The sequence below is a fragment of the Rattus rattus genome, chromosome 9, assembly GCF_011064425.1.
Source record: "Rattus rattus isolate New Zealand chromosome 9, Rrattus_CSIRO_v1, whole genome shotgun sequence".
In the NCBI taxonomy this organism is placed as follows: domain Eukaryota; kingdom Metazoa; phylum Chordata; class Mammalia; order Rodentia; family Muridae; genus Rattus; species Rattus rattus.
The window spans coordinates 40,017,759-40,033,446 of NC_046162.1; the positions used below are offsets into that span (position 1 = coordinate 40,017,759).

Sequence of the window (15,688 nt, forward strand, 5' to 3'; positions counted from 1 at the left end):
GCATACCATTAATCCTAGCACTTGAGAGACAGAGGTAGGCAGATCTCTGTGAGTTCAAAGTCAGCCAGGGTAGATATACAGAGAAACCCTATCTTGAAACACACACACATAAGAGATAGATAGATAGATAGATAGATAGATAGATAGATAGATAGATAGATAGAGATAGAGAGATATAGATAGATAGAGATAGATAGATAGAGATAGATAGAGAGATAGAGAGATAGAGATAGATAGATAGATAGAGAGAGAGATAGAAAGATAGAGAGATAGAGAGATAGATAGATACAGATATCATATATATGTCAAAATATTTTTAAATCCATTAAAATTTTAAAATGCTATGCATAAAATCTTTTTAAAATCCATTATTAAAAACATTTGAGGGAATGCAGGAGTAGTTTTATGGGGGAAGAGAAGGGTAGGGTGATGTAAACACAGTGTTCATGTATGAAGTTATCAAAAATAAAGAACAAAAATAACACATCTATTCCTATAACTGTGATGATTTATTCCATCATAGAGATTAAGACCACATGTATGTTACATACAATACAGAATAATGTGTATGATGACTATATAATACCCATGGACATATATTTCTGTATCTGTACATACAACCAGCAAAGAGAAAATCTACATCTGTGACCTAAGACACAGAATTCACAACCTGCTTCTCCAGCCAGGCTAACAGTGAGATCACAGTCAGTTTCCTGAGTGCTGGGGCCGGGTTAGAGTCCCTGTAACCAACACATACAACCTTAGAAGAGCTTTAAGAAAACACGCTTGCTTTCTCACAGTCAACCTACTGGAGCGGGATCTGTGCTATAAACGTGACCTCAAGAATTATTTCTGAATACCTATGTACATCATAAGGATGGCAAACAAAACCTCTGATTTCATTGCAGACCTTTCCTGTGAGTCCATGGAACCACGTTAACAAAAGAACGAGCAGGGGGAAGGAGAGTCTTAGCAGAACTTGGTTCACCCCCAATCCCACTGCCGTGAGACTTCTCAGTTCAACCTATCCTTACCCACAACATATAAAGTAAACCCACCTTTTACATTTAAGTGATGCTTTTTCATAAAGTACCTGTACCAGCAAGAGGGTATGGTTGGTGCATGTTTTTTCCCCCCAACAAATAACAATTGGTGTTTTCTTTCCATCTCAAAACAGATATTATTTCTTTCTGGGTATCAAAACCATAGCCTTCCATGTGCTAGGAAAACACTGTACAACTAAGTCACACCCAACCTTCTTCCCACTATTAACCAATAAAACCCCTGTATACCCGCAGTGCCTGTGTGGTTAATATTGGTTGTCAATTTGGCAGGATCTAGAATCACTATGGAAAGGGACCTTTGGGCATATCTAGAGGGAGTTTCTACACTTGGAAACTGAAACCACAGTTCCCTACACATGTGTGAAACTACACCTGAAAGTTGGAAGACCCACTTTGAACGTGGATGGTATCGTTCTATAGGCTGGGGTCTTGGGCTGAATGAAAAGGCAAACCTGTACCAAAGAGACCTATTCATCTCTCTCTGCTTCCTGACCGAGGACACATGGGACCAGCTGCTCCGTGCCCCTCTTGTGATGACTTTCAGCTGTGATGGGCTGTCCTGGCAAACTATGAGCCCAAACTAAACACTCCGGGGTGAGGCTGGTAACAGTTGGCAGTGGGAAAGCATTTAGTGTTCTGTCAAAGAGATGAAAGGGGAAGACAGAGAAAGGTCTGAGACTGAGAAGGGCTGACAGTACTGATGTCTACTGAAAGCCGGGCTGAGAGAAAGGAACATGACAGAACCCGGAGTGGCACCTGTCTTAAGGAAACACAAAGCCACACAAACAGAACGAAACGGGAGAAGGGTCTGTGTGTATGTGGATGGGGGTGCGGCCTGCAGAGTTAGGGGCAGCTGAAGAAGTTGAGGTCCAATATAAAACTGGGAACACAAGTGTGAGGGGCCATGACTAGTCATGATACCACTGACATCATCGCAGGTAGTGTAGGGCACCAAGAACCCTTCTGTTCAGCACTGTGCAAATCCCATTACCAGTAGGACCAGAGTTAACTTCCTTTTCCTCTTTACAGATCAGAGGAGGGGTCAGAGAACAGGCCTCTGCTGGCCATGGTCTTCCCCATTCCTTAAGGGATACTCCATCTCCAGAGTCAGGGAAGAAAAGTAGGAAAGAGATATGAGCAAACCAAGAGGCCTCTAAGAGGAACTATATTAATCATAGGCGCTAAGGTGAGCTATGTCAAATGTGAAATTCTGAGCAATTAGAAAAGGGAAATTTCTCTTACAGTGGGATCCCAGATAGTTCAATTAGTAAAACCAAACAAATGGTACAGACCAAAGTCCATTATAGTGCCTCATGAGGCACCATTAGGAGAGTCAGCCTATTAACCTCAAGGAACTTGGAACCCGTGCGGCAGGGGTTAGCTCAACTGGGGGTACATGTGAGGTGTAGGGCTGGGGAGAAGACCTCAGTTGTCTAGGTCTTTTGAGAAATGGAGTCTTCCAGGATTTTCCACAGAACATTCTTGGTTTTGCCAGCAGTTTCATCAAGTACACCTTTCTGTTGCTTGTATCTATGGTGATGAGAGTAAGAACAGCATGGCACGCGGACAAGGCCTGTAGAGAAAAACTGGGTTACAGGGCGATGCAACCAAACCAATGGCCAGCCATTTTGTTGGTACCTCTGTATCTCCTGGGACTCTATGCTAGTCTTGTAATGTGTATCTGGCTTTTCCATACTCCGAGACACCTGGCTGAGAGATTGGTCATCCACACCAAAGATTTCTTGGAAGACTTTCCGAGTCTCTGTCAGGTTGTCTGGAGTCAAGATTCCAAACTCTCTTTGTAGGTTATTTTCATCTATGATCTTTTTAATGGACTCTACTCTCTCATTAATAGTATTCACACAAATTTGGTAAAGGGTGTCTAAGAGACCATGGTACTTGATGTCAGAGAGGTCTTTCCGTAGGGTCTCCCTAAGCCTTTCGAAGTCATGTAATAAAGGCTTCATGATAGATACCAGGAATATGGGGGGCTCCTTCACTTTCTCCTTCTGGAGATTCTCCCTGATATTCTTTTGGATACTCTGCAGGAGCTGGGGTTCAGGGAAGGTACTTGTGCTGATGTCCCTGTCCAGCTTGGTCCAGACGACATAGAACCTCTTTCTCATCCTCTGCATGGCTTCAGCCAGCTTCACATGATTCGAGCTGAACTGCTCAGAAGCAATGATGATGATGAGGTCATATGCGCTGAACTGCATCTCATCCAGGTAGCTCTCCATGCTCTGGGCTGTGGCCCCTATGCCAGGCAGGTCCCACAGCTCCACATAGGGAAAGCGGGAAGAGGAGTAACAGGCTGGTTTCTGGGTGGTCCTCACCACCCCAGTGGGAGCTGAATCCTCCTCCTCATGTCCAATGAGCCTAAGGGCGTTGACGAAAGATGACATGCCATTGCCAGAGTCCCCAGTCACAGCGATTTTCATTGTGGTTCTGGATACTTTCTGCACGATCTCTTTAACTATAGAGACCACTTCCACCCCGTTCCCTCCCGCCACAGCAGCCTGAATACTCTTGATGACTTCTACAGATAAAATACTGTTGTCTTTGGAAATGAATACAGCGTCGGAGAAGCATGCAAACTGTTTATCCTCGGGCAACCCGACTGCTTCTTCCATGTTGGTGAGCAATGGAGCAACCTGCAAAGGAAAGGGAGTTGGGACGCTGTGAAGACAGGCACACACAGGAAACACTGTTCCTTGTCAAGAGTTTCAGATCCATAGCCTATCCTACGCCAAAACCTGCTGTTACAGAGCCAGCTGAGCCTTCCTGGGCACGAGCACATTCTTGGGGAGCATGGATAGCTCTACAGCTGTTACTGCAGCACTAAACCCTAAAGCAAAACACTGGGATGTCAGGCAGGACTCTCACTGGGTACCAATGTCCAGGCTCCTGGTTGCTTGGGCTACCCAGAGGAAGTGTATTCAGAGCAGGGGGCAGTCCAGGCCAGCTCCCACCCAGAGGACCCAGCAAGTCTCCGGTTCACACAAACTTCTCCATCAGTGACTATGTGTTCTAGTTGCGCTGTGAAAAGTGTTCTTCCTTTCCCCAGTGACATTCAGTAGCAATGGTGTGATGGTCTGTATAGGCATGGCCCAGGGAGTGGCACTATTAGAGGGTGAGGCCCTGTAGGAGTAGGAGTGTCAGTGTCGCTATGGGTATGGGCTTTGAGACCCTCATCCTAGCTCCCTGGGAGCCAGTCTTCTGCTAGCAGCCTACAGAGGAAGACGTAGAACTCTCAGCTCCTCCTGTACCATGCCTGCCTGGATGCTGCCCTGCTCCCACCTTGAGGATAATGGACTGAACCTCTTAATGTGTAAGCCAGCCCCAATTAAATGTTGTCCTTGATAAGACTTGCCTCGGTCACGGTGTCTGTTCACAGCAGTAAAACCCTAAGACAAATGGCACAAGGAATACAGGGCCACCTATCAGCTTCAACAGCAAAGCCACATGGTTTCCAAATGATCTCACTAGGGCCTGGAGAGGGGACAGCTCGGCAGGTAAGAGCACTGGCTGTTCTTGCAAGAGACCTGGGCTTGGTTCCCAGCACCCACACGGTGGCTCACAACCACCTGTAACTCCAATTTCAGGGATTCCAAAACCCTCTTCCAGACTCCGAGAGTATTTATATGCGCATGTGCACATACAGACACTGAGGGATGCATACACATAAAGTAAATCTTTAAAAAAAGTAATTCCATCAGTCTTAAGTCAGCATGCGGGCTGTCTGTTACCACTGCTGCTATCCTTATTAAAATACAGAGTGAAGTTCTTCTGTGAACATCTTCCTGTTTTGTTCTTATTAGCATATGTATTTTTGTTTATCTGTTTGTTTTGAGTCAGGGTTTCTCTATGTAACCCTGGCTGTCCAGGAACTTGCTCTATAGACTAGGCTGGCCCTACACTCAGAGATCTGCCTGCCTCTGCCTCCTTAATGCCGGGATTAAAGATGTGCACCACCACACTCAGCAGTTTTAGTGTATGTTAATGATACACATGCTGTATCATTATTTATTGTGGCATTTGCATCCTTGTACGTCATGCATTTTTATTATACTCTCCCCCACCCCTGTTAACCTGTCTAGACTTCCTCCTGGTCCAAGTGATCTCTTTCCCCTTCCCAACTGTCCCACTTGTATAGGTTTGCTTTTAGCTTTCTGCGTTTGTTTTTGTTTTTGTTTTTCTTTTCTTCTGAGGTTCCTTTGACTCTTTACAAAACTGTGACTGAGCATGTGCACTGTATCACTAGCTACAGGGACTCAAGGAAATGTCCCTCCTTCCTTCATCACCCATCAACTGTGTGCAAATCCTCAGGGAGGCATGTGACCTTACCAGACCAACCCCGTGCCAGCAGGCCCAGTCACGTGGTGATATTGCACAGCTACAATAATTTCAAAAGCACAAAAGCCACGTTATGTCCAGAATTCAGCATTTCACACACACACGTGCGCGCGCATGCACACCAGGACATCCTACAGTTTTTACATGCTTCCCATGTCTTCTAAGAGATCCTTGAGCCATGGAGGGGTTGATATGGAAATATAGATGTCCCAACATAATGGGGCATTCAACCATGTTTCTGTTCTTGACTAAATCTTTGATATGAGATTGAATGTATTTTGTGGGGCAGGATGGAGAATGTGCCACTCAGGGACCAAAAGCACTGACTGCTCTTTCATAAGATATCATAAGGTTTGATTCCCAGCACCCATACCAGATGGCTCACAACCTCTTGTAACTCCAGCTCCAGGGGACCTGCCAGCGTCTCCTGGTCTCCTGGGGCAGTACACAATGTACATATCCCCAACACACACACACACACACACACACACACACACACACACACACACACACAACAATGAGAAGCTGGGCATGGTAGTACATTCCTTTAATCCCAGCACTAGGGGGCAGAAGCACAAGAGGATCTATGAACTCCAGGCCCAACAGTGAGGGCTACACTTTTTCAAAAAGAACTTTTTTAAAGATGGAGGATACGAAGTGCAGAAACTACACACGGCACTTACAGGTAAGCGAAAAAAACAAAACACCTTCCACAGACTACAGTGTTGGCCTTCTGGTGTGGACATATAAGTGTGAGGACAGGACTCCAAACATTACACAGGATCACACCACCTCTCAAGAAGCAAGACAACGGCGAACACCTTAGCCCACCGTTCTCGGGGGAAGGCCCTGGGTGGGACCGGTGTCTTTAACCCCACTCACGAGTGACTGCTGTGGCTCCTTTCCCTCCCAGTTTTATTTTCTTGGTTTGTGTGTCTATGCATTTGAAACTCAGCACCATGTATTTCCTGAGTCTCACATAGCTCTTCTGTCCTTTAAGGAGCTCCCTGCCAGCCAGGTGGTGGTACACGCCTTTAATCCCAGCACTTGGGAGGCAGAGGTAAGCAGATCTCTGAGTTGGAGGCTAGCCTAGTCTAGAGTGAGTTCTAGGACAGTCAGGGCTACACAGTAAAACCCTGCCTCAAAACAAAACAAAACAAACAACAACAACAACAACAACAAAACCACCACCACCACCAAAAACACTAACCCCCTACCCCAAAGGAGCTCCCTTCCTGATTTACTCATGGGGTCCCATGAAATTACCAGGTGTCCACCCGAGAAATCCAGGGCTCTTCAGTCTGGAAGGTGCTTCTCAAGCACCCTTAAGTCTTCTGGTACAGTTTTTTTGTCCTCCATATTCTCAGTGGGGGCATCCTCTGCCCCACTTGCTCACCTTTTTTGATAGGCTGTCCTGCCTTCAGCCCACACTGCTCCCCATGCTCCGCAACCCTGGGGGCCCGGCTCCAGTCTCCACATGGAAAGAGAGGGCCGACACCTCCTCCTGAGTCTCCAGAGCGCTGGCTGGGTGAGTTGTGGGCAACTTCCTAAGTCCCTAGTGTCCTGCAGATTACCAGATCAGTTGCTTTTCTCATCCCTCTGACAAAATGCCAGGAGGAAGAGTCAGCTGTGGACAGCCTCAGCAGACAAGGCTTCCTTCGTGAGCTGGTCAGCATTTTGGCCTGGAGTTCAAGTAGCCTCACACTTCCCTATTTGAGGGCCCTGTCCAGTTTATACCTGTGCTGCTGCTGGTTTACCTCTTGGCACAAGGGTCAGACATCCATGAGAATGAGGAGCAGACCCCCCCTGGCTTCTGAAGGGACCCCCACAAGGAAACTCACCACAGAGGGACAACCAGGGCTGGGAGGAGAGTCAGACCATGTGAGCCATGACTCAGAAATCTAAGGTACTCACAGAAAGAGGTGGACTTCACAGAAGCCAGGGCAAGCTCACATACGTGTTCATGCATGAACACATGCATTCACATGTACACTCACAAGTGCTGTGCCATATGACTCACTAAGGTTACAATATTACTCTACAGATTCAGCTGACTGAAACGTTTTTTTTTTTTGTTTTGTTTTGTTTTTTTATTTTTGAGATAAGAGTCTCTCTACATAGCTATGGCTGTTCTGGAACTCACTCTGTAGACCAGGCTCACAAAGATCTACCTGCCTCTTCTTCCCAAGGGCTGGGACAAACGGCGTGTGCCACCCTTCCCAGGGACCTGTGTTTTATTATATTTATTCCAACTGTACAACTTCACTAAAAATATTCCTGATAACTCACCAAAATTCCGTGCCTTAAGTAAAGCAAACTAAAAACTATGGGTGACAGGGGGAGTGATATCACATGAGCATCCGTGACGGCCAATTTCAGTTGTCAGCTTCATTGTATCACGACATGCCCAGGGCATCGGTGAGGTTCACGGATAAGAATACGTGTCAGGGTGTTGCCAGAGAGGATTACCTGAGGGGGCAAGACTCACCCTGGATGTAGACTTCGCCGTCTTGCCGGCTGGGGTCCAGAACTAGTATAAAAAGACAAAGGAGTGAAATAAAGTTAAGTGCCAGCATTCGCCTCTCTCGGTCCAGACTGTGCATACCTGAGCTGAGCTGAGGAACGCCTCTGAGGCCACACCTTCCCTTCTTCCTTGAAGTTGCTTCCCCTCAGGGATTTTATCACAGCAGAGAGAAAGGTAATGAAGACTGACCTTAACCATATGTGGATACGCCATGTTACAACCTGTTATTAACTATCTATTAAAAATTTATTCATTTGTTATTAATCTATTAAGCATTTTAAAATATTTACTTAAAATGTTAACAAATATATACTTATATGTATATATTGTTTATATATACATATTTAAATGTGCTGGAGATGTGTCAAATGGGTACACTTGCAGAGGTTAAAAGACACCTTGGGGTTGGGGATTTAACTCAGTGGTAGAGCGCTTGCCTAGCAAGCGCAAGGCCCTGGGTTCGGTCCCCAGCTCCGGAAAAAAAAAAAAAAAAAAAAAAAAAAAATGAAAAAAAAAAATGGTCATAAGACACCTTGTGGGAGTTGGTTCTCTTTTTTCTCTATTTTATGTATGTGAGTACACTGTAGCTGTCCTCAGACACACCAGAAGAGAGCACCAGACCTCATTGGTCGTGAACCCCCATGGGGTTGCTGGGAATTGAACTCAGGACCTCTGGAAGAGTAGTCAGTGCTCTTAACCACTGAGCCATCTCTCCAGTTCCAGGAGCTGGTTCTTTCCATCATGTGCATTCTTGGGGTCAAACTTGGGTTTTTCAGGCTTGGAAACAAATCACTTTCACCCACTAAGCCAGCTCACTGGCCCACAGCCCATTCTTCTATGCAATTATTATAGACTAATAAATCGCATGCATTTAAAAATGTAGATCAGTCTAATATAACCCATGCCAGTCTAAAACTCGCTATGGAAACTTGAACTCAATCTTCTGCCCCCAATTCCTAAGTCCTATGCTTACAAGTGTGAGGCACCTCACTGAGCTCAACTATGCCAACATTGAAAACTCACTTATGGGGTTGGGGATTTAGCTCAGTGGAAGAGCGCTTGCCCAGGAAGCGCCAGGACCTGGGGTCGGTCCCCCGCTCCAAAAAAAAAAAGAACAGAAAAAAAAAAAAAAAGAACCAAAAGAAAACTCACTTATGAAGAGATTGCCTATAAAGTACTCCACACAGTTCATTCCTCATCCAGCAACCCTGAACCTCCATGAGAGGGGCTTCCAGAGATGTGGGAACCAGCCTAAACTAGTTGTGGATCTGAGAGGTCAAGGACTGTTGTGAACACACACCCTATTGGAGTCTCGACCCCACGTTGCTATTGCTTCACCATTGTGGGGGACACTGGGAATTTCCAGGGGCTACTGATTCCAGGAAAGAGTAAGGATCCGCCCCATGGTCAGTGGGAGCAGCCTTGAACCCAGCGTGCTTTGGCTAGGTGGTGTTTAAAGTGCCCCCTCCCCCTGCACACACAAACACACCGTAATAATCTATGAAGGACTGATCTGGTGCCTGCAGTATGCCAGGTTTTCTAAAGCAGATGAAATAACTTAAATTGGTATTATCTTGTTTTTATTTATTTATTTATTTAGGTGGTTTTGGTTTCTGGTTTTTTGGTTTTGTTTGTTTGATTGGTTGGTTGATTTGGTTTGTTAGTTTGTTTTAAAAGGGCCCATGAGAAGGCTCAACAAGTAAGCGGACTTGCCACCATGTGAGTTCAGGGACTGTGTGAGTTCGGCTGTGGAAGGAGAGAATCAGCTCTGGGGGTTGTCCTCTGACCGTCACATACGCACAGGCACACACACTAAATAAACATGTTATAAAATAGTTGAACTGAGAATTACACAGAACGTTTCCTTGGGAACTCAGTGTTTCAAGTCCCAGTCTCCATTTGCTCCGAATAAAGAGCCACTGTGTTTATATAGTTCCGGGACATACAGACATTGCCTGTGAGAGGTTTTGATCCTGGACGCTGGTCAGTAGCTAAGACTAAAATCCACCCTGTTTTCTCTTAACCAGGCCCCCTCCGAAGACTCACAAACCCAGGGATATGCAGGTAAAAGGGGGCACATTGCTTCTCTGCTGGTGCATGGGAAGAACGCAATTCAGCCAGACACCAGGCACTCTGGTCCGGAAGACAGTGAGGGAGGGTGCCTGCAGCACAGAGTCCCCCAGAAGAACACCTGACCCCAGACTCCCCTGCCCTGAGCAGGTTGTTAGGCCAAGCAGGAGCCCCTCACCTACCTGCTCAGAAGCCTTACAGAACTGCAATCCGGGCCCAGGACAGCCAGGAGGAAGAGAGCAGAAGTTTGAAGGGGCAGGGTCCTGTGGGGAAGAGCGACTAGAAGAGCCTGGAGCTTCCGAAGGCCAGCCTGAGTTCCCGGGTTCCCACTCAGACCCTGCTGCACCCTGGCCCTTAACGCAACTCCTCAACTTCCAAGCTTAAATCCTGCCTCCCCGCCCCCGGAGGGGAGGGGCCGGCTGCCAGAACAGCTTTCAGTTTCAGTTCCTAGAAACCGCTGGTTTTCGAGATTTAGCAACTCAGACTCTACATTCTTTTTCAGAGAGGGGAGAGCCTTGCTGGGGATGGCCAGACCTGGAGGTCAGAAGTCTCCCCGGGAACCCTGCCATCCAGAGCTGCAGTTAGAGCTGCCTGGTCTGACCCTGCTGCCTCCCTTCCTGGAGCCCCTCTTGCTCAGATGCCCCTAACCCTGGGAGATGACCGTCTTCAGACCCAGTGAGTTCCAGTTAGAGAGTGATTGGGTCTGAGAATCGCTGAAGAAAGACCCCAGACTCCAACCATTCATCAAAATGGTGGCAGCCCGAAGGGCTTTTATGCAGGGCTAGGAGAATTTTCCAGAAGGGTTAGGTAACCTCTAATATGATCAGTAGGGGTAAAACATTAGTACAATTTTGATTGGTTACCATGTTAGTTTCATTATATTTGGTGAGACCTTGAAGAATGTCAGACACCAGCTCAGCCCTGGCCTTGTTTTCTCCTCCAGCTAAGTGTTCCAGGAGCAGACTCAGCTCCTGACTTACCCTCCCTAAGTCGGGGGCCAGCACTGATGAAGGCTTATTGTCAGTGGCTTCCTCCCAGGAGCCCAGTGTGCTTCCCCGGGGGAACCGAAATTTTTTATTCCCAAGGTTCTCATTTCTTAGCGAACCTCTCAAGAGCAGCAGAGTCTTCATGAGGCTGCCCCTCCTGTCTGCTCTCCTTGCTCAGTCATTCACTCGTTCCCTCCCACCAGGGAGCCCTTCTCATCTACTCTGTCAGTCTACCCGATCTCCAGTGTGGTCTCTTCTCGCTCGGAATTCCTCAGAGCTCAGGAGACACAGTACCCGGCTCACCCTTGTCCTGCGTTATTGATTGATGTCCTTGGGGATAGAGGACTGTTAACTGCTTAGCTAGTGTCTGTATTTCACACAACAGCCTGAACAGGCCTGGGGGCGGTTCGGGGCAAGGCTCATTAAAGAACCCATCAATGCCAAATCCCGAGGGTATCCTGTGGACTCATGTGGCAAGATTACTCTCTATCAGACCCTGGCTTCCTCTTCCCTCACTCTCAGTGCCTGGGCTGCTCTCAGCTCCTCCAAGCCCCTGCTTCGATATTCCAACAGATGGAGAAGTACTTCCCAGAGCCACACAACATCATCCTCTCCTCCAGCCTTCACCCTGGGGTGGTCTTGATGAGACAGCTGCACTGTCCCAGGACACTGTTAACAATTCCCTTGATGCCTGGTTTCCCATTTCCAGAAGAGCACAGCCTCTGGAGCACCCAGCCCAGCACTGAGGGTCTGTGGCTCTCTTGCTTATGCAGTCAGCAGCTCCTACTTCACACCTACCCAAGTAGTTCACCTCTATGTACATGTCTTGGACCCAAAGTAGGTCAACTGAGTCAGCAGAAAATATTAGAAGCAGAGGCTGGAGACTGCAAGTGGTTACTACTGGCTATGAGCTCCCTAAGCACTCTGTAACCTCTCCACAGATCCCCTGCCCTCTTTCTAATCTGGGAGCAGCAGATGGGCATGACCACGCACTTGGGGATACTTCACAGTGAATGATATTAATTTTTGCATCTAATGCATATTAATAATTAGGGATGGATATGCCTTAGTTGTCAAAGAACTTAGCTAGCGTTCACAGGCCACAGGTTATGCCCAGCACCACGTTAAACTGTGTATATGCCTTTAGTCCCAGCACTCTGGAGGCAGAAGCAGGTAAGTCTCTCGGTGAGTTTTAAAACAGCTTGGTCTACATAACAAAGGCTACACAGAAAGACCAAGTCTCAAAAGCAACAAGAGCAACTGAATCCACTGGGGAAGGGGCTGCATGTTCCTCATCTCCACACAGATGAGGATGAGAGGCAGAAGGGTCAGGAGTTCAGGACCATTTGTAACTACACAGTCAGCTGGCCAGCCTGGCCTATGCACACGTGTGCACGAGCAAACACACAGACACACACACACACACACACACACAGAGAGAGACACACATACACACACATACACACATATGCACACACACAGACACACACACAGACACACATACACACACATACACACACATATGCACACACAGAGACATACACACAGACACACACAAACACCACAGACACACACACACACACACACACACACACACACACACACACACACACACACACACCCTTCACCTGGGGTTGGAGGTGCCTCAGCGGTAAAAGCACTCGCTCTTGCAGAGACCCTGAGTTCACTTCTCGGCAACCATGTCAGGCAGCTCCCGCCTGCCTATAATTCCCAGATGGCCTCTGAAGGCATCCTCCCCCCCACCCCCCCAACACACACACATAGCATACATGGACATATATGCAAAAATAAAATAAGTCTTCTTTTTAAAAATCTATGTTAGTGGATGCCAGGCAGGAAGAGCTGCAGTGGGCAAGTGAGCTCCCTGGAGACTGGAGACGGCCCACCATCCGGCTCGGCTGTGATAGGTGTGTTCTGGTGAGGCACAGCCCCAGAGACTGCATCCCAGGATTGCTTCTTGCTACTGACATGTTGTCTCATGTAGGTCATTGCCATACTCCTCGTTTACGTGGTGTGGTGTGGGTGGACGCCGGAACGCCCTCACTGCCTATAGCCTGTTTCGATTAATTCCTGGGTGATAGCCACCCTATTGGGCAAGTTTCCTACAGATCAACATAAAGATGAACTTTCACGAATTAATGCTGTTCAGATGAATTAATGACTTTATAGAGTTCCTGATTTGATTCAAATAATTTTAGGAGGAAAGTTTAAGGAGATGGTTTTAGTTGGTTTTTTTTTTCTTTTGAAAAAATTTTTTTTAATTTTTAATTAAAGAAACCCTAATCTTTCTGCTGCTCCTTTTTTTTTTTTTTTTTTTTTTTAAACTAAGCAAGACCGAAGTTTGAGGTAGACAAGCAGAAGAGCCATTTGCTGGGCGCATGGAGGCCCGGCGGGTGCGGGGAGCGGGGGCGCCGCCCTGCGCTTGGGTGAGTGAGAGAGAGCGGAGCGCCGCTCGGCCTGGAGCGCCCCGGTTTTAGTTGTTTTGCCAGAAAGATGTAATAAAGTTAGAATCAAGAATGGAATACCGCTCCCCCCCCCCTCAGAGAATAGTAAGGAAAGGCTTCATAATAAGGAATGCAATGAGCTTTCATAAATTACAGTAAGAAGAGAAATAGACTTAGGACCGATTTGTGATCAAGGAAAAACATTCATTCTAGGTCAGGGCTCAGGATGAACCACAGATGTGCACTATGATAAAGCAAGGCCATATTGAAACTGTTGCTTTGAACTTAAGATTTTATAGAATGAAATTATATTCTATATTCCATATTCTTTGAACTTACTATCCACATCCTTCTGTAACTCCCCTTTCGTGTAACATTTTATCTATGATGTAACTTTTCTTACACAGGGAACTTTCTGTCTAAAAGGCTATAAAAAGCTGAAAGCAACAATTGAGTTTCAGTGTAGCCATTTCTGATTCACCCAGTGTGCGCTCATCTGTGTGCCTGACTTACTTTTTTCTCCTTTCTCACTGGCTCACAAAGAGTTAACCCAATTCTATCAGGCAGTGAGAGAAAGACCCCAAGTAACTGAGTTTCTTTTTCTAATCCCCTGCTGCTATCAATTAAATTGCCGGAAGCCTCCCAGCTCTTGGCCCCTGAATAGCAAGAGAGATTTAAGCAGCTAGAAGCCATTTGGTTCCAGAATAGCAAGAGACAGTTGGATTGCTGAAGTCATCAGCTTTTGGCCCCAAGGCAGACGCCGTACCCCACCAGTTTCCTCAGTTACTTGAATGTCCGGAAAAGGCTTTCGACACTAAGTAGGGCACTTGTGGCCAGGAGAAGGTCAAGAGAACAGTTTATAGGGGTTGGGGATTTAGCTCAGTGGTAGAGCGCTTGCCTAGCAAACGCAAGGCCCTGGGTTCAGTCCCCAGCTCCGAAAAAAAGAAAAAAGAAAAAAAAAGAGAGAACAGTTTATAGCTGAGAGATATAAATAAAAATAACCCAGAAAGCTAACAGGGTGACCTCAGCAGTTAACTTTCAGCTGCTTTGAGGGGAAACTGCAGTTGCCAATAAGGAATTAGGAAAACCTTCCTGCCTGTGTGACCAAACAGCTGAGAGACAAAGTTAGAAAAGAACAAACCCAGCCCAGGTTGCTAAATGTGCTCTGGTAACACATGAGGAACAGACAGAGATTCCCCCTGGGCAAGTCCCTCTCAGTCACTACACCTCATGGACAGCAAGTCGGGGTAGACCTGCAGGCTGGACTGTGGACTTTCGGTGAGGGATGAGACCAGAGGGTGGATAAGTGTTCCCTGCCTTGTCCTGGGACAAACTGGATTCAGACTTTCTAGTACTCTCACTGGATCAAACCACGTAGTTTGGGACTCGTTGTCTTAGTTAAGATTTCCATTGCTGGGCTGGAGAGATGGCTCAGTGGTTAAGAGCACTGACTGCTCTTCCAGAGGTCCTGAGTTCAATTCCCAGCAACCACATGGTGGCTCACAACCACCTGTATTGAGATCTGATGCCCTCTGCTGGTGTGTCTGAAGACAGCTACAGTGTACTCATATACATGAAATAAATAAATCTTTAAAAAAAAAAAAAAAAGATTTTAATTGCAGAGAAGAGACACCATGACCAAGGCAACACTAAAAAGGACAGCATTTAATCAGAGCTAGCTTACAGGTTCAGAGGTTCAGGCAAGGCCAGAAGCATGGCAGCATCCAGGTAGGCATGGCTCTGTGTTCCAAAGGTGAACGGGAGAAAACTGCTGTCTTCCAGGCAGCTAGGAAGAGGATCGCAAAGCCCACCCCTACAGTGACACACTTCCTCCAACAATGCCGCTCCAACAAGGTCACACCTCCCAATAGTGTCACTCCCTGGGCTAAGCATATTCAAACCAGCACATTATGGACCTCAAAGACATAGTCTCCAATCTCTTCAGGAAAAATTGAGAAAATCAAAAGTTGACTATCCACAAGCCTGGAGAGATGACTCAGTGATTAATGTCATTCGGTGCCCTTCCAGAAGACTCTAGAGTTTAGTTGCCAGTACCCACCTTAGGCAACTCACAGCTGTTTGTAACTCTAGTTCTAGAGGGTCCAGCACTTTCTTCTGGCCCCTGTGTGCACACGCACACGCACTCACACATTGAGAGAGAGACTAAGTTTATTGTCTAGAAGAGTAGACCTAACCCATAGAAAGCATCATTTTCAAAACTAAACA

The 15,688-nt window shown here is 46.7% G+C and overlaps 1 protein-coding gene across 1 annotated transcript; it reads right to left on the minus strand.

Annotated features, from left to right (window-relative positions):
- Nucleotides 1–495: 495 nt before the first annotated feature.
- Nucleotides 496–3,740, minus strand: LOC116909404 (immunity-related GTPase family M protein 1-like). Its single transcript, XM_032912969.1, has one exon. It carries the CDS (start codon nt 3,692–3,694, stop codon nt 2,498–2,500), a length of 1,197 nt encoding a protein of 398 aa, XP_032768860.1. The 5' UTR covers nt 3,695–3,740; the 3' UTR covers nt 496–2,497.
- Nucleotides 3,741–15,688: the final 11,948 nt, after the last annotated feature.

What these genes read in the sequence shown, in the direction of transcription:
- LOC116909404 (XM_032912969.1), bottom strand. Translation starts at nt 3,694, where the DNA reads ATGGAAGAAGCAGTCGGGTTGCCCGAGGATAAACAGTTTGCATGCTTC.